Source organism: Cucumis sativus, chromosome 7 (genome assembly GCF_000004075.3).
Source record: "Cucumis sativus cultivar 9930 chromosome 7, Cucumber_9930_V3, whole genome shotgun sequence".
Classification (NCBI taxonomy): Eukaryota; Viridiplantae; Streptophyta; class Magnoliopsida; order Cucurbitales; family Cucurbitaceae; genus Cucumis; species Cucumis sativus.
Genome location: NC_026661.2, coordinates 8,865,657 through 8,892,255, shown reverse-complemented (window position 1 = coordinate 8,892,255; position 26,599 = coordinate 8,865,657). Strand labels below are relative to the sequence as shown.

The window sequence follows — 26,599 nt, the reverse complement described above, 5'->3', positions numbered from 1 at the left end:
CTCTTTTAAATGTTTAGTTTTCAGGTAAGGGTAGAGGCAAGGGAAAACTGGCGAATGATAAGAAGTGACCGTGGATCGCCATAGGGAACCGTTCAGTTTTCTTTCACATTTATATTTCAGTAGTTATATTTTCATAGATTTATTTCAGAACTCCAGTTCAATTACTTTAAGTATATTTCCTCTATTTTTGGGCCGAAAGTAGTATTTAGATTAGTTATTTTAACTATTTATTTATTTTTATTATTTAAAGTTTTTCCTCAAATTTTAATTTATTTTCTTGTATATTAAAAAAAAAATCTATATTTACTTAAATAGTAATGACCTAAACCTTCTAGAAAAGTTGGGCGTTACAGTTGGTATCAGAGTCAAAGTTTTAGATTTTGTAGACTGACTTACGATGTAAGTCTTTGATTTTATCCCTATGGTTAATACGGTCTTTCGTCACTCGCCAGGTACATTTTTATGATATAATTTAAGATTGTGCATATGACCTTGCATGAATTAAACTAGATAAGTAAGCATGTTATGAATGAACTCGTAGTAAAAGACTTTTAATGGTGGAAATTAGGAAAAAAATGCTGCCATGTAGAAGTGTTCATAGAGGTGGTATTGGAGGTAGAGGAGCTGGACGTAACCATCTGCGGGACAACCTGAAGCACAACCTGGAGGACAGCCCGGGGAACAACCAACTGTACAAGCTGTCAACCCTACTGCACCTGTTACTCAAGCAGACCTTGCTGCTATGGAGCAAAGGTACAGAGACTTATTGTTTGAAGTGATGGCACAACGACAGCCTGCCTCACAGACCTAGACAGCTCTTGTTCAGGCATCGGCTGTAGGTGATCAGATTCCAGCTACAGGAGTTCAGGCCCCAATTGTAGCCCAACACTTACCAGGCATGCTTTTAGCCGAAGCCAAGCACTTGAGGGACTTGAGGAAGTATAACCCTTAAACTTTTGATGGATCTTTAGCAGATCCCACCAAAGCACAAATGTGGTTGAGTTTGGTGGAGACCATCTTTCGTTATATGAAGTGCCCTAATGACCAGAAGATTCAGTACGCTGTGTACTTACTGATTGATAGAAGCAGAGGTTGGTGGGAGTCCACAGAGAGGATGTTGAGTGGAGATATAAGTAAGATCACCTGGGAGCCGCTCAAGGAGAACTTTTATGCCAAATTCTTCTCTGCCACAGTGAGAGAGGCCAAGTGCCAGAGTTCCTAAAACTAGAGCAAGGTAACATGACCATGGAAGAGTATGATCAGAAGTTCGATGTGTTATCCCAGTTTGCACCCGATTTAGTGAGAACCGAGGTTGAGAGAGCTAACAAGTTCGTCAAAGGTCTCAAGTCAGAGATCTAGGGTTTCGTTCGCGTCCTTAGACCAACCACCCAAGCTGATGCGCTGCGCATGGCAGTAGACCTGAGTTTGTATGAGAGGACGATGTTGGCCAAGGCTGTAGAGAAGGGGCCAACTTCGGGACATAAACGGAAGACTGAGCAGCAGCCTATAGTAGCACCACAAAGGAATTTGAGATCAATGGTTTGTTCCAACGGCACTGACAACAAGCTACTCAGACAGGCCAAACCTTGAAGGTACTATTCATGACTCTTAATTATGGAAGACCTCACTCGGGTCGTTACCTAGCAGGAAGTGGAGTATGTTACAAATGCAGACAACTTAGGCATCTAGCTGATAAGTGCCCTCAGAAGTCATTCGGAGTTGTTGCGAACAGACTTCCCCACCCCCATCAAGGGAGAGTTTTTGTCACTAATAGGCAGGAGGCCGAGAAGTTGGGCACAATGGTGACAGGTACACTCCAATCTTGGAACACCTGCTTTAGTATTATTTGACTCGGGGTCCTCTCATTCTTTTATATCCTCTGTGTTTGTATAGCATATGAATTTAGAAGTAGAACCCCTGAGTTACCTGTTGTCTGTTTCTACTCCATCTGGAGAAATTATGTTGTCGAGAGAAAAGATAAAAGCATGTTAGATAAAAGTAGCAGAGCATGTTTTAGATGTAACTTTATTAGTATTGGACATGCAAGATTTTGATGTAATATTAGGCATGGATTGGCTATCCGCTAACCATGCAAACATAGATTGTTCCCGCAAGGAGGTAGTTTTTAACCCTCTTGAGGTAACTAGTTTTAAGTATAAGGGGGCAGGGACTGTGGTTCTACCTAAAGTTATCTCAGCCATGAAGGTTAGTAAGCTGCTCGACCAGGGTACTTGGAGTATCTTGGCTAGTGTTATGGACACTAGAGGGCCTAAAGTATCTTTATCATCTGAGCTAGTGGTAGGGAAATATCTCGATATTTTTCCAGAGGAGCTTCTAGGACTTCCGCCGCCGCAAGAGGTTGACTTCGCCATAGAGCTCGAACCAGGTACTGGTCTCATATCGAGAGCCTCATACAGAATGACGCCAGCAGAACTGAAGGAGCTGAAGGTCGAGTTGCAGGAATTGCTGGACAAGGGTTTTATTCGACCTAGTGTGTTACCTTGGAGAGCACCAATGTTGTTTGTGAAGAAGAAAGATGGGTCGATGCGTCTTTGCATTGACTATAGAGAGCTTAATAAGGTGACAATCAAGAACAAATATCCATTGCCTAGAAATGAGGAGCTATTTGATCAGCTACAGAGAGCCACGATGTTCTCTATAAGATCGGTTTACGTTTGGGATATCACCAGTTGAGGATTAGGCACAATGATATCTAAGACGACCTTTCGTTCTCGTTATGGACATTATGAGTTTATTGTAATGTCCTTTGGCTTGACAAATGCTCTTGCTGCATTTATGGAATTGATGAACATGGTGTTTAAGGATTTCTTAGACATTTATGCGATAGTTTTTATTGATGACATCTTGGTTTACTCCAAGGCAGAGGCTGAGCATGAGGAGCATTTGCATCAGGTGTTCGAGACCCTTCGAGCCAATAGGTTGTATGCCAAGTTTTCCAAGTGCGAGTTCTGGATGAAGCAGGTGTCATTCCTTGGTCATGTAGTATCCAGTGAGGGACTTTCTGTGGACCCAGCAAAGATCGAAGTCGTTACCAATTGGCCTCGACCTTCTACAATTAGTGAAGTTCGAAGTTTTCTAGGTTTAGTAGGTTATTACAGGAGGTTTGTGGAAGGGTTCTCTCATATAGCTAGTCCTTTGACCCAACTAAGCAGGAAGGGGACTCCTTTTGTTTGGAGTCCAGCGTGTGAGAGCAGTTTCTAGAATCTCAAGCAAAAACTCGTTACTGCATCGGTCCTTACATGCCTAATGGATCTGGTAATTATGTGATATACAATGATGCCTCTAAGAAAGGACTGGGTTGCTTTTTGATGCAACAAGATATGATGGTTACTTATGCTTCTCGTCAGTTGAAAAGTCATGAGCAAAACTATCCTACACATGATTTAGAGTTGGCTGCAGTAGTTTTTTGCACTAAAGATTTGGAGGCACTATTTATACGGTGAGAAGATTCAGATCTTCACCGACCATAAGAGCTTGAAGTACTTCTTCACTCAGAAGGAGTTGAATTTGAGGCAGCGAAGATGGCTCGAGTAGGTTAAAGACTATGACTATGAGATTTTATACCACCCAGGTAAGGCGGATGTGGTAGTTGATGCTCTTAGTAGGAAGATATCACATTCTGCAGCACTCATTATTAGGCAGGTTCATTTGCATAGAGACCTTGAGAGAGCTGAGCTTGTAATTTTAGTAGGGGAAGTTACCTCACAGTTAGCTCAATTGTCAGTACAGCCAACTTTGAGGCAGAGAATTATTATTGCCCAGCTCACTAACCCTTATTTGGTGGATAAGCGCCGCTTAGTAGAAGGAGGGCAAGTTGAGGAGTTCTCTATATCCACTGATGAGGGACTCGTGTTTGACAAACGATTATGTGTGCCAGCAGACAATACAGTTAAGACCGAGTTGTTGACTGAGGCCCATAGTTCCCCATTTTCTATGCATCCAGGCAGTACAAAGATGTACTAGGATTTGAAGCGAGTTTACTAGTGGAGAAATATGAAGAGAGAGGTGGCAGATTTTGTTAGTAAATGTCTGGTGTGCCAGAAGGTGAAGGCACCAAGACAAAAGCCAGCAGGGTTGTTACAACCCTTGGGTGTGCCAGAGTGGAAGTGGAAGAATGTATCTATGGACTTCATTTCTGGACTACCTAGGACCCTGAAGAGTTATACAGTGATATGGGTTGTTGTTGACAGACTCACGAAGTCAGCACACTTCATTCCAGGGAAGTCCACTTATACTGCCAGTAAGTGGGCACAAGTTCTGGGTTTGAGTCCCGGGCAACCCATATAATTGTATATAACTGAAGTAGTGAGGTTGCATAGGGTATCGGTATCCATTGTTTTTGATAGAGATGCCCGTTTTACTTTCAAGTTCTGGAAAGGACTTCAGGCTACCATGGGCACGAGATTGGACTTCAGTACAACTTTTCATCCTCAGACTGATGGTCAGATAGAGCGTTTGAATTAGATTCTGGAGGATATGTTGCGAGCTTGTGTGTTGGAGTTCTTAGGGAGTTGGGACTCCCACTTGAACTTGATGGAGTTCGCCTATAATAGCTACCATTGGCATGGCACCGTTTGAAGCTTTGTATGGTAAAAGTTGTAGATCCCCGGTTTGTTGGGGTGAGGTTGGTGAGCAGAGAATGTTAGGCCTTGAACTAGTTCAGCCCACCAACGAAGCCACACAGAAAATTAGAGCTCGCATATTGACAACATAGAGCAGACAGAGGAACTATGCTGATGAACGACGTAGGGATCTTGAGTTTGACGTAGGAGACATGATTTTTCTGAAGGTAGGGTGTTCTAAGATTCGAGAAGAAAGGGAAGTTGAGTCCACGTTTTGTAGGGTCGTTTGAGATTCTTGAAAGGATTGGCCCTGTAGCTTATCATTTGGCCTTGCCTCCGCAATTATTTGCAGTTCATGATGTGTTTCATGTCTCCATGCTGAGGAAGTATGTGGCAGATCCCTCACATATAGTCGACTACAAACCGTTGCAAATTAACGACAACTTAAGCTATGAGGAGCGGCCAGTTGAGATTTTGGCTAAGGAAGTTAAACTGCTTTGTAACAGAGGAATTACATTGGTCAAGGTTTTGTGGCGAAACCACGAGGTTGAGGAAGCTACTTGAGAGAAAGAGGACAACATGAGAGCGCATTATCCCGAGCTATTCGAGGATTAGATCTTTCAAGGACGAAAGTTTCTCAAAGGAGGAAAGATTACAACACCCCAAAACTAGTAAGTTAACTTTAATGTGGGTTATATTAAAAAAAATTGGGTGTTATGTGTGAAATTATTTGATTTGTGGAAGTTAAGTGCGTTGGAATGATATGTGGTTAATTCTGAATTTGAAATCATTTTGTTAAAGTGGTCATTTTTGGATTGATTGGTTGGTAAATTAAATTTGTAAAGTTGAAAGTATTATGAGTAATTATTGTTTATGGGTATAAGCAAAGTTATAGACGAATAAGAATAATTATATTATGGATAATATAATTATTAAGGAAACGAGAGAAGTTATTGATGATGGATTGAGTTAGTAATGAAGAAAGAGAAAAATTAATTGAAATAGAAAAAAATGAGTTCGTTGGGGAAATTAAATAATGATAATAAAGATAATGACAATAATAATAATAATACTTATTATTATTGTATATATTAAATAAGTCTCTCGTATTTCGTGCTCATCTTCTCCACCCACTCTTTCTTCTTCACCATATAACCCTAAGTAGCTGTCGCCCGCTCCTCCAGCCATCATCGAATGCAGCACTCCGGTGAGAGAGTCCCTGTCAAAGTCGCATAGTCGAAGCGTCACGGTCACGAAGCACAACCGTTCATTTCTCTCCAGCCGTGTCGACGCGTGTTGCATCGAACCGTCGAACGACCCCTGTCTTCCTCTGTACGTTCCTCCTACACATCATCGGTCAGAACCCTCTCTTCCGTCGAAACCATCATCCGTCGTTGCCTCCACTCGCACAGCACCGCCGGACATCATCGTGCTTGACAGTGAAGGATGCAAGCTGTGAAAGTTTTCTTTTTGCGAGCCACATGTCCAAGTCGTGTTAGTTCGAGTCGTATTCCTTCACCGAGCCTCGTGAGTCATCTCTGTGGATCCGAGCCGTTTCGTGTAAGCCATACGTGAGCCACGCGCAACGAGCCATTCCTGTGTGAGTCGTATGCCAGCGTGAGTCTCAAGGCTCGAGCTGAAGCGTTGTTAGTCGAGCCACCTTCAGTTTTAGCCGTCTGCAACATATTTAAGCCCTTGGTGAGTTTTTGCTTAATTCTCGTTGGGTTTGGTACACCCAAATAATTATTGTTTTGGGTCTAAAATGAGTTAGCACTGGAATGAGTTGAATTATGTTGTTTGAGATGGTCGTATAAATAGTTACTTTGAAAACCATATTATGATTTAGATATAGTATTATTTGTTGAGGCATGCTATAATCAAATATGTTACTTTTGAGTTATGTGTAATTGAGCTAAGATGTTGATCTTATGATAAACATGTATAGGCTATAGTGTTCTGTTAGTTTTGCCTATTAGAGTTGTACCGTATGGGGGTCCATCAGGGTCACCACCTATGTATGCATGTGTGACTTGTTTGAGATGTGATTCGACGGGATCACTTACAGCCTGACTCTCCTATAGGATGATTCCTTCGGGTTCACCGAGAGCCTAGATGTGTCCCTATGGAACCACTTGATAGTATGCGTTCGGGAGCGCAATAGTATGCGGTACATGTTACAGGACTCTAACGAAAGGTTAACAGACACATAGTGAGACCACTATGGGTCTCTTACTAAGTATAAATTTATACTCACTCTTTTAAATGTTTAATTTCAGGTAAGGGTAGAGGCAAGGGCATAATAGCGAATGATAAGAAGTGATCATAGATCGCCATAGGGAACAATTCAGTTTTCTTCCGCATTTATATTTCAATAGTTATATTTTCATAGGTTTATTTCAGAACTCTGGTTCAATTACTTTAAGTATTTCTTTTATTTTTGGGCCCAAACTGGTATTTTGATCAGTTATTTTAACTACTTATTATTTAAAGTTTTTCCTCAAATTTTAATTTATTTTCTTGTATATTAAAAAAAATATATATTTACTTAAATAGTAATGACCTCAACCTTCTAGAAAAGTTGGGGCGTTACAATTAAAACTAAGTTACCTAGGTCATCCTAATGAATAGAAACCTGACTAGTAACAGAGTTTCATTTAGTAGTTATTATTTTGCCGTCTGATCTTATGTAAACTTATTGCATAAGATACCGTCACTCGTATGTCAACTACACAAACGCGTTGAATCATTGTGTTTGTATCAAATACAAAGTGAGCCATATTCATAGTGTTACCAGGATTAGGTATTCAGCCTTATCCTTGTACTATAGAACCTTTAAGCTGATCTTGAACCTTTATCCCTATATGTCTCTACATACTGTTTAAGATTCATTAAACAACTTAGGATGTTAGTTTGTTTGATTTGAGTTATTAAGACAACTAATATTATAACCAATAACAATTATTACAATAATAACATGTTATTAACAACGATTAATAGATTATATTTACAATCTACGAGTTTTAGGACATAAATCCAACATAAACGATCTTTTATTTAGTCTAAACAATATTGTACCAAATCTAAACGATCCATTAGTAACAGTGGTCTATGTCTGTTTATCTGGGATAGACAACTGGTGATTTAGATATTGATACATTATCATTTAAATCATGTACTAATATCATTTAGATCTTGTACCAAGAAGCAAAAAAAGAAGATGAGAGATGAAGAAGGAAGAAATTTTGAAAAAGGAAATGAAGAAATCACAGACAAGAAGAAGTGAGAATATGAAAGAGAAGTAATAATATGAAGAAATTAATAATACGAAGAAGAAAAGAATAAATTGCAAAGAAGAAGAAAAAGAAGTGAAGTGAAGAATGGTTTCACAATGCACAAAAATAATGACAAAGGGAAAATCTGAAATTTATAAAAAAGAATAATGGTGGCTTCATGTGCTTTAATTTTTTGTTACATGCGACGTAAATATTTTTGGGTTTTGCTACATTTATGTGTATTATTCATGATTTAATTTAATTAATTACTTTTCCAATTAATTAATTACTAGGTTGCCTGAGAGGATGTGTTGGTTTCCTCAACTCTTGATGAGGGACCAACTTCATCAACAACCCTTGTTGATTCATTAGTAGCTTCACTTAATTTTGATTTGCTTCATGGTTTATGATCTCTCATGTTGTTTTCTTCCAAGAAAGTAGCCTTTGTCAATATAAACACTTTGTTTTCTTGTGGATCGAAGAATAGACCACCTCTCGTTTCTTTAGGATAACCAAAAAATTGACATAACCTTGAACGAGAGTCCAACTTCTTAGAATTTGACACTAAAACGTGTGCTGGACAACCCCAAATTATGGAGTGACTTAACTAGGTTTACATCCTCTACATAACTCGAAAGTGTAACGACCCAACTCTTTATACTAAGTTGAGGTCATTACTACTAAAACAATAAAGACTTTTTATTTAAATCAAAGAAAATACTAAGTTTTAAAACAAACACTTCAAATATTTATTCATAAAATATAAGTAAAGTATGTAAAGAAAACAATAAATAAAATATTAGTTTGGGCCCTATTTAAAATAAAAATATATATCTAAAAGTAAATATGGGTTCTGAAATAAGTTTATGAAAATTTAATATTGAAAATATAAATGCTAAATAAAACATAAATTGTCCCCTATGGAGAACCATGGTCACTTCTTGTTATTCGCCAACTTGCCTTTACCTCTATCTTTGCCTGAAAAATTAAATCTAGAAAGGAGTTAGTCTAAATTTATACTTAGTAAGGGATCCACTATTAGTCCCACTACGTGTTTGTTAATTTTACGTTAAAGTCCTCCTATAAGAAAGTACCGCATATCTATTATTCTACTGAATCACCCTATCCAGTGATCTCGTAGGGACATATATGGGCTCTTGGTGAAGCAGAAGGAATCACCTAAAGAAGAGTCAAGTTGTAAGTGATCTTGTCGAATCACACATCAAACCTAACCACAAATACATAAATAGGTGGTGATCCCGATGGACACCTACATGGTACGACTCTAACAAGTAAAGCTAACAGAACATCATAGCATATACATATAGCATAACATAAATATCATATCTTAATCGTAATATATCTCAACCATAGTATATCTCATTCATAACATATCATGGTCATCACATATCTCAGTCATACATAACGATTTTCTATGTTGCTATCATTATCTAACATCCTTAACAGTCACATCACATGCATCATAACTATGTTAATGCATACTAAGGTAAAACATAATGTAAAGGCTAGTAGTAGAATCTTTTACCTGGAGATTAATTAGTTGAAAATATAGTGAAAATATAGTCCCTTCCTGATAGTCAATTCTCAATTAAGTCAGGCCTAAACATAAACAAAATTAAAATTGTTAATTTTGTCAACCATCATCCAACTATTTAATTAAGCATCCAAACTCACCCCAAGACTAAGGTTGAATCCAACACAACCTTGAATGAAAAAATTTGCAGTTTCAAATCCTCAAATTAACACTTGAACCTTCGAGCAAAAGTAATTCAACTCATTCTCTTGTAAACTTATTTAAGATCCAAAGAATATTCATTTGGACGTACCAAACCCAACACAAATTCACCCAAAAGGCTCAAGAGATACAAAAAGTAACTTGGCTTGGACTAAGGTAGAAATGGCTCACACAACTTGACAGAAGGAAATCGGCTCGACGGTTAGCTTGGGCGCACTACTCGCAAAGAGAGGAAAAATCAGCAGAGTTGAGGGCAACTTGTGAAGAAGTGGAGAATCGGCTCGGTGATGTATATCGGCTTGGTCAGGCAAAAGGTTCGTTCGACCGCTGCTGCGATGAGATTTTGGTGGCACGAGACAGAACTTGCCGACAATGAGGCTTGACAAAAACGTGCGAAAAATAAATAAAAAGAGAGAGACACCTCAACTTCACCTGTACACGAACGGAGGAGGAATGACAGTGTCCACAAACGACGAGTAATGATCCTTGCAATGGGTTCAGTGTCGACTAGGGTTTGTGAAGAAGGAAGAAGATGATGAATAGTTCTCTCTTTTCTTTGCACGTTTCACGAGGGTTAATTATATATAATAATAATGATGATATTTATTATTATTATCATTATTCCTTTTCCATTTCCAATTAACAAGTTAACTCAATTAAATTATACTCTGTCTCCTCATCAAACCAAACTTTTTTATTTTTCCCAAGAATACAATATCTTTCAAAATAATTATATTTTCCACAATATAATTATTTTCTCTCGCTCAAAAATATCTTTCCTAAAAAAGTCAATAATAAATTACTCTTACCCTTCCATGACTTAGTTTATTATATTTACTTTATATAATTAGCCAATAATCTTAAATCTCACCAAAATTTCCAATAATACAATTAATTAAATAATCTTCCATTGAACATTTAATTAATCACATTTCCACAAAACAAACAATTCTAAAAATTATAACACTAGACTAAATCCATCATAAATTAAATTAAATTAAGATACTTTAAAAATAAGATTACGTCCCTCTTCATATTTTTCCACCAGTAAACTTGTCTTCACCTGTTAGCAAACTAGAGACTTATTGACAAAGTCTGGCACTTCCCTCTTCATATTTTTCCACCAGTAAACTTGTTTTAAATATTTATACATCTTTGTACTATTTGGATGCATAGAAAGTGGAGAATTATGGGCCTCAACCAACAACTCTGTCTTAACTACACTGTCTGCTGGCACACATAACCGTCTCTCGAACATGAGTCCATCATCAGAGGATAAAGAGAACTCCTCAGCTTACCCTACTTCTGTTAAGCATCGCTTATCAACCAAATAAGGATCAGTGAGCTGAGCAATAATAATTCTCTGCCTCAAAGTTGGTTGTACTGACACCTGAGCTAACTGTGAGGTGACTTCTCCTACTAAAAATGCAATCTTAGCTCTCTCAAGATCTCTGTGCAAAGGAACCTGACTAGTAATGAGTGCTACAGAGTATGATACCTTCCTACTAACTCACGATCTCATGATCGTAGTCCTTGACAACTCGAGCCATCCGCGCTATCTCATATTTATCTCATATTTAAGTCCTTGACCAATTCAAGCTCTTATGGTCAATGAAGATCTGAATCTTCTCACCATATAAATAATGCCTCCAAATCTTAAGTGCAAAAACTATTGCTGCCAAACTCTAAATCATGTGTAGGGTAGTTCTGCTCATGGCTCTTCAACTGAGGAGAGGCATAAACAACCACCTTACCTTATTGCATCAATACACAACTCAATCCTTTCTAAGAGGCATCGCTGTAAATCACATAACTCCCAGATCCATCTGGCACTATAAGGACTGGTGTAGTAACAAGTTTCTGTTTAAGATCCTGGAAACTGCTCTCACATGCTGGGCTCCAAACAAAAGGATTCCCCTTCCTGGTTAGCTAGGTCAAAGGACTAGCTATACGAGAGAAGCCTTCCACAACCTTCTGTAATAACCTATTAAACCCAAAAAACTTTAAACTTCACTGACTGTACAAGGTCGAGGCCAAATGGTAACAACTTTAATCTTTGCTGGGTCTATAATAACTCCTTCACTGGACACTACATGGCCAAGGAACAAAACTTGCTTCAGTCAAAACTCACACTTGGAAAACTTGGCATATAGCCTATTGGCTCGAAGAGTCTCTAATACCTTATGCAAATACTCCTCATGCTCAGCCTCTGTCTTGGAGTAAACCAAGATGTGATCAATAAAAAATATCACAGAAGTGTCTAAGAAATCCTTAAGCACCTTATTCATCAAATCCATAAATACACCAGGAGCATTTGTCGAGCCAAAGGACATCACAATAAACTCGTAATGTCCATATCTGGAAAGGCAGTCTTGGAATATCACTGTCTCTAATCCTCAACTGGTGATATCCTGATCGTAAATTGATCTTAGAGAACACAGTGGCTCCCTAAAACTGATCAAACAAGCCATCAATCCTGGGCAATGAATATTTGTTCTTGACTATCACCTTATTAAGCTTTTTATAGTAAATGCAAAGACACATCAACCCATCTTTCTTCTTCACAAATAATGCGGTGCTCCCCAAGGTGACATACTAGATCGAATAAAGCCCTTGTCCTATAATTCTTGCAACTAGACCTTCAACTCCTTCAGCTCAGCTGGAGCCATTCTGTATGGAGCTCTCGATATGGGACCAGTGCCTGGTTTCAGTTCAATAGCAAAATCAACCTCTTTGTGAGGAGAAAGTCTTGAAAGCTCTTCTAAAAAAACATCGGGGTATTTCCTTACCATTCATTCAGATGATAAGGATACATCGGGCTCTCTGGTATCTACAACACTAGCCAAGATACTCTAAGTACCTTGGTTGAACAACTTACTGGCCTTCATGGTTGAGATAACTTTGGGTAGGCCACAGTCCCCGCCCCCTTATACTTTAAACTAGTCGCCTCATGAGGGTTAAAAACTACCTCCTTGCGAGAATAATCTATGTTTGCATGGTTAGCAGATAGCCAATTCATGCCCGATATTACATCAAAGTCTTGCATGTGTAATACTAATAAAGTTACATCTAAAACATGATATGCTATTTCTATTTAACATGTTTTTATCTTTCCTTTCGACAACATAATTTCTCCAGATGGAGTAGAGACAAATAACATATAACTCAAGGGTTCTACTTGTAAACTCATATGTTGAACAAAAATTGGCGATATAAAAGAATGAGAGGACCCCGAGTCAAATAATAATAAAGCAAAGTGCTCCAAGATTAGGAGTGTACCTATCACCACTGTGTAAGCTTTCTCAGCCTCCTGTTGATTAGTGGCAAAAACTCACCCCTATCGAGATGTAGAAGTCTAGTTCGAGATAGGTTCAAACTATTTCTGAGGGTAATTATCAGCTATATATATGTCAGGTTGCCTACACTTGTAGCATATACTACTTCCTATTAGGCAATGACCTGAATGAGACCTTTCACAATTAGAACACATGTATACTTCCTTCAAGGTTTTGCCTGCCTCAACAACCTACTGTCTAAGCTGCTGGAACAAACCACCTAATCTCAAATTCCTTTGTGGTGCTACTGTAGGCTACTGCTAAGCCTTCCTTTTCTACCCTACAATTGGACCATTCTCTACAGCCTTGGCCATCTTTATCCTCTCATGCAAACTCAAATCCACTGTCATGTGTAGTGCATCATCTTAGGTAGCTAGTCTAAAGACTCTAACGAAACCCTGGATCTCCTACTTAATGCCTTTGACAAACTTGTCAACTCTCTCAGTCTCAGTTCTCACTAACTCAGGTGCAAATCGGGATAACACATCGAATTCTTGATCATACTCCTCTATGGCCATATTGCCTTGCTCCAACTTTAAGAACTCTTGACACGAAGAAGAATTTGGCATGAAAATTCTCCTTAAACTACTTTTAGGTGATCTGACTCATATCTCCACCCAACATCCTCTATGTGGACTTCCACTAGCCTCTGTCTCTATCAGTCAGTAAGAACATGACGCACTAAACTTTCTGGTCATTGGAGCACTTCATGTAACGAAAGATAGTCTTCACCGAACTCAACCACATCTGCGCCTTGGTGGAGTTTGCCAAGGATCCATCGAAAGTCCGAGGGTTATACTTCCTGAAATCCCTCAGGTGTTTGGCTTCTGCTGAAAGCATATCAAGTAGGTTATATGCTACAATTGGGGCCTAAACTCCCGCAACTGGGATCTAAACACTTGCAGCCGGTGTCCGTACATGAGTTGTTTGGATATCCTAGGTAGGTTGTCACTGTGCCAATACTTTGAACAATAAGTCTATGTACATTTGCTCCATGGCAGCAAGGTATGCATGAGTGACAGGTGCAGTAGGGTCGATAACTTGTACAACATGCTGTCCTTAAGGCTGGTTACGTCTAAAAATTATTTAAATTCAAAAAACTGTAACACCCAAAAATTAAGGTAATTTTATTTTTTAATTATCTTAGTTTAATTTAATTTATGATGGATTTAATTGGGTGTTATAATTTTTTTAGTATTGTGGAAATTGTGATTAATTGAATGTTCAGTGGAAGATTATTTAATTAATTATACTATTGAAAATTTTGGTGAGATTTAAGTTTATTGGTTAATTATATATGTATATAATTAATTAAGTTATGGAAGGGTAGAATAATATATTATTGATTTTTTTTAGGAAAGATATTTTTTAGAGAGAAAATAATTATATTGTAAAATCTAATTATTTGGAAAGATATTGTATTTTTGGGGAAAGTAAAAAGTTTGGTTTGATGGGTATTTAACGAGGAGAGAAAGTATGATTTGATTTTGGTTAATTTGTTAATTAGCAAAAGAAAAGGAATAATGATAATAATAATAAATATCATTATTATTATTATATATAATTAACCCTTGTGAAACGTGCAAAAAAGGGAACTATTCATCATCTTCTTAATTCTTCACAAACCCCAGCCGCCATCGTGCTCCGTTGCAAGGATCACCGCTCGTCGTTTGTTGACACCGTCATTCCTCCTTTGTTCCTTAGTGACGAAGTCGTACAAGCCGACTATGCACCCCACCTCCTACGTTTGCATGTAGGTGAAGCCGAGGAATCTCTCTCTTTTCATTTCATCAATCATCTAGTTTTTGAACGTTTTCGTTAAGCCTTACCGTCGTTAAGTTTTGTCTCGTGCCACCCAGATCTCATTGCCGGCAATTGTTAAACGAACCCTTGCTTGAGCAAGTCGATCTGTGCATCACAGAGCACTTATCTACTCCTTCGAATCGCGCTTGTCACAGCCGATTCTTTCTCCTTTTGTGAGTTGTGCACCGAGCTGACTGCCAAGTCGATTCTCCTGCCCCAGAGCCGCGTGCCATTTCTACCTTAGTTTAAGCCACAGTTTGCTTTTTGGTATCTCTTGACTGTGTTGGTTTGGTATGCCCAAATGAATATTTTTTGGATCTAAATAAGTTTACAATGGAATGAGTTAAATTATTTTTGTTTGAAGGTTCAAGTGTTAATTTGAGGATTGAGACTCCGAAATTTTCCATTCAAGGTTTTGTTGATTCAACCTTAATCTTGGGGGTCCGTTTGGATGCTTAATTTAATTTCTTTGGTTTTTGTGTGATTCAACTTTATGCAACCCTCATGTATCCTCTTTTTGTGATGAAGTTCTTATTTTTCACAAAGAGAAGAATCAAACTTGTATACGTTCCTGTTGCCTGGTATTTTCTGTGAATGTGAATTTTCTGTGAACTACTATGGTCAAATTCACAGAAAATACCAGGCAATAGGAACGTATACAAGTTTGATTCTTCTCTTTTGTGAAAAATAAGAACTTTCATCAACAAAAAGAGAGATACATGAGGGTTGCATAAAGTTGAATCACACAAAAACCAAAGAAATTAAATAGGAATATAGGTAAATAGACAATTCAAGAGGTCTATAACGATGAATATAAATACAAACGAGCTGATTATTGTTTGGGCATCATAGCTACAAAGGACACAGTTCAGTGTCACTTCTTACATATCTTTAAAGAAAAAAATGGTCATAGGATAAAGAAACTTTTTATAGCACATATTTGTACCATTATATTTGGATGTACCCAATGGAGAGATGACACTTTTTAAGGTTTCAAACAAGTAGGATTTTTCTAACAAGAAACCATTTTACCCAGAGTAGAAAATGTTGTACAGATTTTATTTATCAATGAAATGTTTCTTATCTTAAAAAAAAAAAAAAGTTAAACGGCCCCTCTGGACAAGTTATACCCTTTTCCATTTATCGAGTTTCAAATGGACTTTATCTATAACAGGCTGCCAAAAAGACTGCTGTTTAGAATAACCACCAGAGGTAAGCCAAGATATATAAAGGCAATTACCAGCCTCCCAATTCAGCCTTGAAGAAGTAGAGATCAATGTAGCCTCATCAATATTGCCTCCATATAATGCTTACTTCTCCCAATTAACTTGCTGCCCTGAGCACAATTCGAAGAGAATATCTAACATGGCTTCTATTTTTTATTCTAAAATCTTTCAATCCTGCAATCATAGACGATACCTTTCTTTTTGTAAATAAGGATAAGTAGGACGTGGGGAGTTTGAAAGGGTTGCTTGTAGAAGAGTTAGATGAACCCCCCCCCCCCCCCCTCCCCGAGTGGTTCCATGATTGTAAACATCTCTCAACTTTCACAATCATAGGAGTTCAAAAGGATAACATACGAGGCTTGTACTTTTTGTGAGATTGTGGAGTGCATAATGAATCTAAAGAATATTTAAGGTAACAGATAGCCTCCTAACAATGAAATGCATTGAAAGAAAATGTTGCACTAAGAAAAATAAATAACGAATTCTGCTCAATATAATAAAAATCAAACAAATCAACATAATGGACTTACTGTATTGCCTTTCTCTATGTACCAATGAAGCCTATCAACAATCTGCATTGCAGAAGACATTTTAGTATTTACAAGGACTATGAAATGGAAAAAATAATGAGAGCGAGAAAAAATTAAACAGGAAAAATAATGGAGAAAACACGTCCATATGTCTGGACAGCAAAAAAGACCGGCTGCTAACAATTTCCTTCTGCTATCACACATTGATGTTTTATAAGAGACATCATCAGACAAAAGCGAAGTAGAAACAGCTTAGGGACGGTGAAAAGTGAACCCCATCCCAAAAAAACTAATTGCAGAAAATTTGACCAATTGTTGTGATGCAAAGAAATTGGATAATTGCAAAAGAATTGGCTATAACTATGAGCCCACCACAAGGAGATGAGTTGTAAATTTCCACCAAAAGAAGTTATATCAGAAGACTTAGCTTCAAAAAGTTTAAAGTTACTTTCAAGCCAACGCAACTAAAGGAATGCCCCGACAGCATACCCCAAAGGACTTCAACTTCACTTGAGAAAGCCAGTCATCAATATGATTAGAATTAGAAAGACAAGCGGAAATCTGAAGGTACTAAGCAGAAAGCTTCTTCCCTTGGAAGCAAAGAAGCAATGAGGAAAAAGGTGATAAATATTGTCCTCCTTTTCCATATACAAACTGCATATGAACAGGCAAAAAGGTTAAACCTCATCAAATTCTGAAGCCTATCCTGATTATTAAGACTCTTATAATCTCAGGACCATATAAACACTTCCATGTTCTTTGCGATCTGAAAATTCAATACACTTTTAATAAGTCAGGACATCAAAGAAGTATTCACTTTAAAAATATTCATAAATGCCTCCTCCCACTTTGTGAAGAGGGATAATGTGAAGAAACTAATTTTGCAAGGGGGTTCGGGTGATACCCAGTACAGAAGAGAAGTCCAATTGTAAAAAAAACCATTTCATTTATAAATGAAATCTGGGGAAAACCCCAAACACCTAAAGGAACTTATAGAAGAGAAGGATGTCCAATTGTTAACTAAAATAGATTATCTATAGAGAGAGGGGGGCTTAGCTTTACACCAAGGAAAAGAAATAGACAGAACAAATTCCATAAAATATTTGAACAAGAAGAATCATGAAAAAGCCACTTATTCCTTTCACCCCACAGATACCAAAAGAACGCCGCATGTCAACCAAAGTGTCATCTTTGTACCACCAAAGGGTTGACCCACCAGAAGAGAAGCCAATGTGTCCAAAATGTTATTAAGACACGTATAAGACCATCAAAAAGCCTAAAAAGAATATCCCAAAAATTGGCAGCAAGAGGAAAATGGAAAAACAAATGGATCGAAGATTCAGCGTAGCAGCAACACATGTGACACCAAGAAGGAGAAATAGACATATAAAGCATGCAACGTGGAAGACAATCAGCAGTATTGATGGCACCCCAACTAAGATCTTAAAGAAAAATTTTCATCGTTTTAGGAAAATCTATCTTTCCAAATCACAGAACAAAAATCAGACAATAATGGATCAACCGTGCCCACTAAGTCAGCTATAAGGGATCTAACAGTAAAACCAGAAGTAGGATCAAGAGGCCACAACCAAGAATCCAAATAGCAGTGCAAGCTAACAGCAGCCAGGTGGAGAGATACTAAGGCCCTTTTGACCAAGTGGATTCAAAGATATTACAAGCAAAAGTTTTCTGTTGGGTGGAAGGTGCTCACAGCTTATTATAGCTCCTCACATTTCCAACCAAAAGCCTATTCTCAGTGTCAAGTCTTCCTCATATATCCCACGGAAAAGGATTATAAGCTACTGCCTATTGTCATCTTCCTTTTTCCCATATTTCTTTCAAGATTGGAATGGGTCAATACTTTGTTTTCAATCCACTTGGAGATCAAAAAACTGGAATCTTTCTTGAAGCTCATGGAAAATCAGGAAGAATGTTAACCAAGTGAGATGAAAGTAAATTTTCTTTTATTGAAGTATTGAAAGGGGCCACTCACTGTCAGTTAAATGCAGAACAATGTGCAATAAGTTGTGTTGGGTAACCAATATTTATGGACCTACTGATTACAGAGGGAAAATTCATTTGGTCAGAGCTGCTCTCCCTCATTGGTTATTGTATAGAAGCTTGGTGTTTGGGGGGGATTTTAATATGACCAAATCAAAGGGAGCGATTTCCAGCAAGTAGAATGACTTGTGGCATGAATGAGGAAATTCAATAAATTCATTGAAGAATGGAAACTCATTGAAGTTATTTTACTGAACAGAAAATTAACATGGTCAAGAGAAGGAAGAGTAGTTTTGAGATCATTGCTTGACAGATTTTTAGTTACTTTTGACCGGGACAAGGCTTTTGCGAACACACGTGTAACTCGTCAAGTAAGGATCTCCTTAAACCACTTCCCTTTTTTATTAGAAGCAGGGGCATTCGAGTGGGAGCCTTCCCCTTTTCGATTTTGCAACAGCTGGTTGCTAGACAAGCATTGCTGCCAATTTATTGAAAATTCATTAACCACAAGCACTCCTCCGGGCTGGATGGGCTTTGCCTTATCAACTCAACTCCAAAACATTAAGGGTCAACTCAAATCATGGCATTCAGATTATGAAAGAAAACAGAAAAGTCATGAAGAAACCTTATTAAAAGCCATCGCACTAGAAGAGAAAAAATATGATCAACCGGATACGTGCACAGGGGATCACTTATTGTTAATAAGAGAGTGGATCTTCTAGCTCTTTGTAGAAGGGAGGAAAGAGATATAATCCAGAAAACTAAGTTGACTTGGCTGAAATTGGGGAACAAAAATATGAGTTTCTTCCATCGTTCTCATGGTGGAAAAAAAAAAAAAAAAAAGAAGTCTAATTCCGAAGCTTGTTAATAATCAAGGAAACCCAACCACTTTATTCTTTGAAATTGAACATTTAATACTTGATTTCTACAGCACCCTCTATGAGAAATCTCCTCACACCTCCTTTTTTATTGGTTTGTAGTTTCGCAGATCAAAATAAAAGGCTTATTTCAAAATTTAGTTTGGTGGAGATCAGGGCAGCATTAAAATCAATGGGAAGAAACAGAGGCTCCAGGTCCGGATAGCTTCACAGTAGAATTCTTCATCAAATTTTGGGATCTCCTCAAGGACAATCTTTGTAAATTATTCAATGAGTTCTATGGGACTGGGAAACTAAATGCATGTAAAGGAGAAATTTATTTGCTTGATCAAGAAAAAGGAAGATGCAGTAAAGGTAATTAATTTCCGGCCCATAAGTTTCACTACTTTGCTGTACAAATTGATTGCAAAAGTGCTTGCTGAAAAATGAAGATAATTATGCCCAGTATTAGAGCTCTCACTCAAAGTGCCTTTTTGGATGGCCGCCAAATTCTGGATCCTGTACTTATTGCAAATAAAGTTGTGGAGTATTATAGGTCCAAAAAAGCAAGGATGGATTACAAACTGGACCTTGGAGAGGCATTTGATCGAGTTGATTGGGGTTTCTTGGAAAGAATTTTGAAGCAGAAAAATTTCAATCATTGATGGATCATCTCTTCGATCATGGATTGTTGTTGTTTTTTTTTTAAGAGACACAAGGCAAACTCTATTATAGAAATAATATAAAAACTGAAATAATATACCCCCAAACACCTCTGTTTCAATTTAGGCATTAACAGTTCTAATTATGCACTATTTTAAGGCTGTGAAGAAGAAATATGTAAGTTTCAAATTAGAACTTGCTCAGGTACCAACAAGCTACAAAATCTTTTGGCATGTCACTTGTTTAAGTCAGAAAAGTAAAAATCCTCCATCTCATGAACTCCCCCAAATCAAAAGTCAAGTCTCCCAACAACAGTAGCTTACGCTTCATAGCTCATTGCAAGACAAACAACTGAAATGAGTTTCTAAAACCCATTCTCTTTTTCTATTACTGCATTCCACACCTGTCCGACCACGGTGCTGCCATGATTGATCCAAATTTTCCCAAGTAACTGAATGCCTTTGCATTGCAATTACTCATCCCCCCATGTTGATATTCCGTCCATTCCAATTTCAACTATTGGGGATATTTGTAACCTTCCAACTCGATCTTGGCTTTTAGATTCCTTTCTATTAGCTGAAAATGATGCCAAGTTAGGCTTTAAAATCATCTCCTCTACTTCTTTCTCACCAACCTTTTGGAGAACAGCATCCATGTCTTCAATAAGATCATCTCCGAAAAGCTGTTCAAATGGCACTTCAGCGTCGTCAATAACACCAATCTGCCTTTCCCTTCCTTCTTTGCTTTCTTCTTATGGTTTTCAATCTTGGTAAGTGTCTCCTTGTGTATTGGCAAAGATGGCTCCTTATTGCTTTTTGTTCTTTTCTGCTTTGAAGTCTTCTTTTCCTTATCAATATCATTGGTACCGAGATTTATCTTATTGTCAAGAGATGGAATTACTTTCTCCTCCCTGGTGACCTTATCCATCTTACGTTTTTTGCGTTCCAACTGTCCACATCAGCACCATTAGTATGATCAAGTTTGCCATCAGTGCCTTGAACAGACGGGTGTGTTTCAACATTCCCATTCAGTTTTCTATCCTTTTTCTTTTTTGACGATCTAGGCTCCTGATTGGAGTGTCGTCTTCTTTATCACTCCCATTATCATTCTCATTCTTAATGCATTTATCAATTGATCTCGCATTCAATACACGCAAGCCTGGAACCAGTCGACAAATCTTTTTATCCAATAGGATTCCCTCGAACATAAATATTCCTCAGATAGCCTAATGAACTCAATACCTTTAAATCTGACCATCTCATGATGACATTATTTCCCAAATCCAAATTCAACAACTTCTTGTTATGAGCCAAAGCATTGGGAGCATCCTGATTTCATTGTGAGCAAGTCTAAGCTCTTTAAGTTCGATACAAAACTTGAGGATTCAATAGATTGATGTTTGCAGTTAGAAAGGGATAGCTTTTTCATTGATTTCACTTTCAACAGAGAATCTCCAATACTGTGGATTGGATTTCTAGAAAGAACCAGAGTATTCAGGTTCTTCATCTGATCAAGCTTGCAAATAGAAGCAATCTCATTGTCATTCAAAATCAAAGCACAAAAGCCAACAAGGGGTCTAATTTCGTCCATTGACCGAAGCTTATTCTTTCCCGCATTTAATACATTAAGTCTAGAAAGCCCTTCAATTCCTTTTAAGTTATCAAGTTTGTTTTGTACAACTGAGAGCCACTTCAAATTGGTGCATGACTCCAACCCCTGAAGCGATGTGAGATTGTTGAATGTCAAATCAAGCTTCTCCAAGTTTTTGAAAAGGGACAAACCATTTATATCAGAAAGAGCCTTTTGATTGAGCTTGAGAGTAGTGATGGTGAGTGGGTCTTTGGTTTTGTAATCATTGAGAACTTGCTGTATATCCAAGCAAGACATAGTCGTGAAAACCCTAGTTTTCTCTGTTAGGAACAGACACTGCCTCCGAAAACGCCTTCAAACTCCGCTGTCTCTGCTGCTTGTGTGCTGGATTGATCATGGATTGTGTTAAAAACCCTAAGTATTCAGAATTCGTCAATGGGAGGCCCAGAGGAAGAATTCAAGCCTCAAGAGGGTTAAAGCAAGGGGATCCCCTTTCCCTCTTTCTTTTCTTCTGGTTAGCGAAGTGCTTAGTAGTTTCATCTCAAATCTACACTTGAACGGTTTGTATGAAGGTTTCATGGTAGGAAAGAACAATGTTCATGTTCCCCTCCTTCAATTTGCAGACAACACCTTAATATTTTCCAAGTTTGATGAAGTTATTCATGAAAACGTTAAAAAGACGCTTGAAATATTTTAGTGTTATGGGCAAAAGATAAATTGGGAAAAGTCATCTATATGCGGAATTAATATTGGGGAAAGTAAGATCTCCTTAGCGGCATCCATGAGGAATTGCTAAACATTCCTCATGCCAAAAAATCTCTAATTCCATTGAAAGAACCATGGAGGAACTTCTTTTGAGAAGGGAACAACGGTAGCAAGTTGAACCACCTAGTGAAATGGGAATTAGTTTCCAAACCCCAAGGAGATGGGGGCCTTGGGCTGGACAAGCTGAAATTTAGAAACATTACTCTTCTTGCCAAGTGGAGGTGGAGGTTCATGGCAGAACAAAACTCTCTATGGTATAAGGTGGTTTGTAGTATTCACGGGAGTAGCCTCTTCCAGTGGCACACAAGTGGCAAAGAAAATTCAAGTTTAAGAAGCCCTTGGATAAATATTTCTAGATAGTGTGGCAGCTTTTAAAGTTGGAAAGGGTGACAAAATTTTGTTTTGGTTGGATCCATGAATGGATAGAATTGCTTTGAAGACCACACTCCCAAGCTGTACAGAATTGCCCTTAAACCAAAAGGCTCGGTTGTAGAACATTGGAACGCCTCCACTTCCTCTGGGTTTCTTGATTTCAGAAGATTGTTAGGAGCTTGAAATCTCTAATTTTCAACTTCTCCTGGGCTCCTTGGAAAGGACAAGATTATCCAATATTGAGAATAAAAGAATCTGGTTAATGGAAACTAATGGGGTTTTTTCAGTAAAGTCATTATCGAAGCACTTGTCTCTTGCCACTCCGATGGACCTACAGTTGGAAAAAAGCCTTCAGAAATCTAAAAGCCCGAGGTAAGTATAACTCTATCGATTATGTTGTTCAGGAGTTCAATTTGTGCATCCATTATGCAAAGAAGTTACCCACTCATTATATTTCGCCACATATATGCCCATTCTATCTCAAATTTCATGCGGAACTCCAGCACTTGTTTGAATGTGTATATGCTGCCAAGTGTAGGAGTAAACTCTTTCACACCTTTAATCTCAGCTGAGACCTTGATAAAGAATGCAAGAATAATGTTAGACAGTTACTTCTTGGTCCGGTTATGATGAAAAAATGCCTCCTTGCTTTGGTGCAATACCGTCAAGGAAATTTTGTTGGAACTGTGGTTTGAGAGAAATCTGCGAGTCTTCCACAATAAAGCCTCCTCTTGGTTCAATAGATACGAGTGCGCACGTCTGAGTGCCTCTTTGTGATGCTCTCTACGAAAACAATTTAAAGACTTCTCTATGCAATATATCTTACTAAACTGGCAGGCCTTTTAACTTTCCTCCTTGTTGATGATTCAGATTTGGCTCACAGCCTCTGGTGTTTCCAACCGTTTCAGAATCTTTCTTTGTCTGGCTGTATTTTTAATTCCTAGTCTGGTTAGAAGTTGTTTCTTATGTCCTTTTTGAGTTGTATTGGTTGTGGTTAGTCCTGCACTTGGACGTTATTAGTTGTTCTATCTTTTTATTATGTAGGATATGATAAGGATACTAAGAGGGTGTCAACTTAGCTGGGATGCTCAAATGCACATCCTTATCCTTGGTTTGAATGCTCATCGTATAATCCTCTTATACTATAAGATTTAGTTTCATTGTTCATTTATTAATAAATGAGGTTGTTTCCTTTTCAAAAAAAATCTAAAGGATCAACTTGTTTTTCAATCTAAAAAAGAAAAATCAAAGCTCACACAAGTGAATCCAATTAAAAAGAAACTCCAGTCAAATAAATTACAACCTAGAGGACAGATGAAGAAGAAACTCCTCAATCATCTCCGTGATCTCTGTGTCTAATGTTTTTCAATGCTCAAGGCATAATAAAGCACAATAGTCTTTTAGGGCTTAAGTGCAAGGCGTTAAAAAAATGTGGGTTTTTTTTTTAAGGTGCAGTCTCTCTATATATAATACAAGATAATATAAAAATACAAGATAAAAAAGAGGATAGTTGAATTGGGAATATAAAAGAAAAAAATAAAAGTAACCATAGGAAAAAAAATATTCCATTTAGGCCAAGCAAATTTTATTATTTATAATTAATATGGAAGGAAAAAACCCTAATAATTACTTTTTTAAAATAATGAAAAAAAAAACCCAATGCCTAGGACTTTGGGCCGTAGGGCTTCACTGAAAGCACCACATCTGATGCACTTGTGTGCAAGGCGAGGCACTATGCATGCGCCTAGGAGGCTTTCTAAAACACAGCATGTGTCTAGCAAAAGGAAAGTCAAACACCTCATAGAAACAACTCCAAACTAACCAAACAAAGTCATGATTCAAAAAGATATGATTGAAGTCTTTTTTCTGCCCACCAATACAGAATGTGAAAAAGCAGCCCTACAAAAAGGATCATCTTTCTAAAAACCAATCTAATCTGTAAAAGTCTTCCTCTTTTCAGCCTCCTCATAGTGTTCTTCCTCCTATGATCTCGAGTTTGTCTTGGTGCAAGTTTTTGGTCGCCTTTTATTTAGAAGGATGTTTAGTCTTGTATTTGTATTTGTATTTCCCTGTACTTCTTTTGTGTTTGTTTTGCCTTTAGCCATTACTCCTTTGTTACGGGTTTTAGCTTGGTTGGATATGATGAGGGTGTTAAGGGGGTGTCAACCTAGTTGAGATGTCCAGGTGCACCCCCGATCCATGCTTACATGCTCATTGTATAATTCTTTTGTATTATGAGCTTTTGTCTCATTATTATTATATTAATATTAATAAAGAGGCTGTCTCCTTTTTAAAAGAAATATCTGTAGAAGTCTTCCATGATTGACTTACCACAAACAGAAGTGCTAAGTCTTCTAGAAAAATTTTACAAAATCTCTAAAAGAGGGAACTACATTCTTAAAATTTTCACAAAAGCTCCAAAAGAGGGAACTACAAGAAATACTTTTAGAAGGATTCAAGCTCCAAAAAAAACAATCCTTCTCCTTCGTATTAATATCAAATGTCTTGTTCGAGGATACAAGAGCCACTATGTCAGTTGCTTCTCTATCAAACAACAAATGACAGAATCCCAACAATATCCTAGAGCTACTAAAACGAGAAAAGGCATCTGCCACCAAATGATTCAGCATAAGGAAAAAGATGTAAACAGGAAAATAGAGAGCAGGGGCCGAATGTCTAAGATGAAAGCACAAAATAGTTCAAAACTTCGAAAACACAAAATATTAGTCAGTATAAGACCATGCTTTGTCAAAAATTTCGTCAAAGCAGCTGAGCAAATAAAAGCCTAAGAAATTTCTTTAGAACAGTGCAATAAGAAATTGTAAGCACCTTCCACTTAAATATGTGGTTAAGAACTTCAGGCTCACAAACAGCTTCTGCATCCTCAATGCAACATCCTTCCTCAAGCTTGCGCAGAGCAGCTCGAAAACCTAACAACCAAAACAGTAGACCATTAAGGGATAAGAAACCACGAGATCACTTTAAGGATACAAAAGTTAATAATTTTCTTACCACAACTGACCCTTCCAACTTCCCCATCTTAATTGTCTTGTCCACTACATGTTTTAAAGAATATGCATGAGTAGATGGGACTTTGTGCTTCTTAATTACGTCTTCCAAAGTAATTGACGATGCAACATTTTTCATCATGTCCATTAACCTAGGTTAAAAGAAAGAATATTTTAGAAACAAATCCACTTTACCAAACATGCAAGCGTGCACTTTAGGGAAGTTTATAACTGTTGTCATTCCTTAATTCATTTTTTAAGGGTGAGGGCATCAAAACCAAATGTGAAGTACAAATGGCAGTTACCTCCTCTCCGAATTGGCATCTAATAGGAGCATCCCACTTCTATCCTCCTTGTAAATCTTACTTGGATCAAATCTCTTGGTTGGTATGGCAGACTTGCCAACTAAGGAGGATTTTTTCACTTTGATCGTCTTATCAATGTCCATGAGGACAGATTCTCCTTTTTGATTCAAAGAGTTTCTTGAAATGTTACCCAATTTCACATTTTTAGACTCAGAACTCCACAATGATTTCGCAGTCACTTTACCAAGAAGCTTCCCATCAGATGAGGACCTCTCAAATGATTTGGATACTTTTGCAGCAGATTTTCCCTGAAGGTCATCTGGCATAGATCCCTTCTTTGATACAACATTCTCCCTACTCCCACGAAAAACTATCGTCTTCCCTCGTCTTGTATCACTGATAGGAAGTTTCCTTTTCTGAATGGGAAGCCTACTCTCTTCAAGACCAGGAAATTTTATATGGTCTCTAGCAGGAGTCTCAATTTCTTCATCAATCTGGTCCCTGGTCAAATTAAATGAAAAAAAAACATTAAT

At 37.7% G+C, this 26,599-nt stretch overlaps 1 protein-coding gene, 1 long non-coding RNA gene and 1 pseudogene across 7 annotated transcripts; all 3 read right to left on the bottom strand.

Annotated features, from left to right (window-relative positions):
• Positions 1–5,757: 5,757 nt before the first annotated feature.
• Positions 5,758–25,689, bottom strand: LOC116405116. 6 transcript variants are annotated; one of them, XR_004218212.1, is made up of 5 exons: positions 25,583–25,689; positions 16,506–16,547; positions 15,990–16,149; positions 9,402–9,475; positions 5,758–6,259 (listed from the first exon to the last, which is right to left on the bottom strand). It is a non-coding gene; the product is annotated as an uncharacterized LOC116405116 (long non-coding RNA). The 6 variants fall into 6 exon arrangements; XR_004218211.1 differs by lacking the exon at positions 5,758–6,259 and adding an exon at positions 8,670–8,847; XR_004218210.1 differs by lacking the exon at positions 5,758–6,259 and adding an exon at positions 8,670–8,833.
• On the bottom strand, positions 21,021–22,422 carry LOC116405115 (annotated as a pseudogene).
• A 40-nt stretch (positions 25,690–25,729) lies between the features above and the next one.
• LOC116405243 (protein ENHANCED DOWNY MILDEW 2-like) lies at positions 25,730–26,560 on the bottom strand. The gene is made up of 2 exons (XM_031889205.1): positions 26,067–26,560; positions 25,730–25,913 (listed from the first exon to the last, which is right to left on the bottom strand). Exons 1-2 carry the CDS (start codon positions 26,390–26,392, stop codon positions 25,730–25,732), a joined length of 510 nt encoding a protein of 169 aa, XP_031745065.1. The 5' UTR covers positions 26,393–26,560.
• Positions 26,561–26,599: the final 39 nt, after the last annotated feature.

What these genes read in the sequence shown, in the direction of transcription:
- LOC116405243 (XM_031889205.1), bottom strand. Translation starts at nt 26,392, where the DNA reads ATGCCAGATGACCTTCAGGGAAAATCTGCTGCAAAAGTATCCAAATCA. An exon ending in GATGCCAATTCGGAGAGGAG is followed by an intron (nt 25,914 to 26,066) that starts GTAACTGCCATT and finishes CTTTTAACCTAG; the next exon opens with GTTAATGGACATGATGAAAA.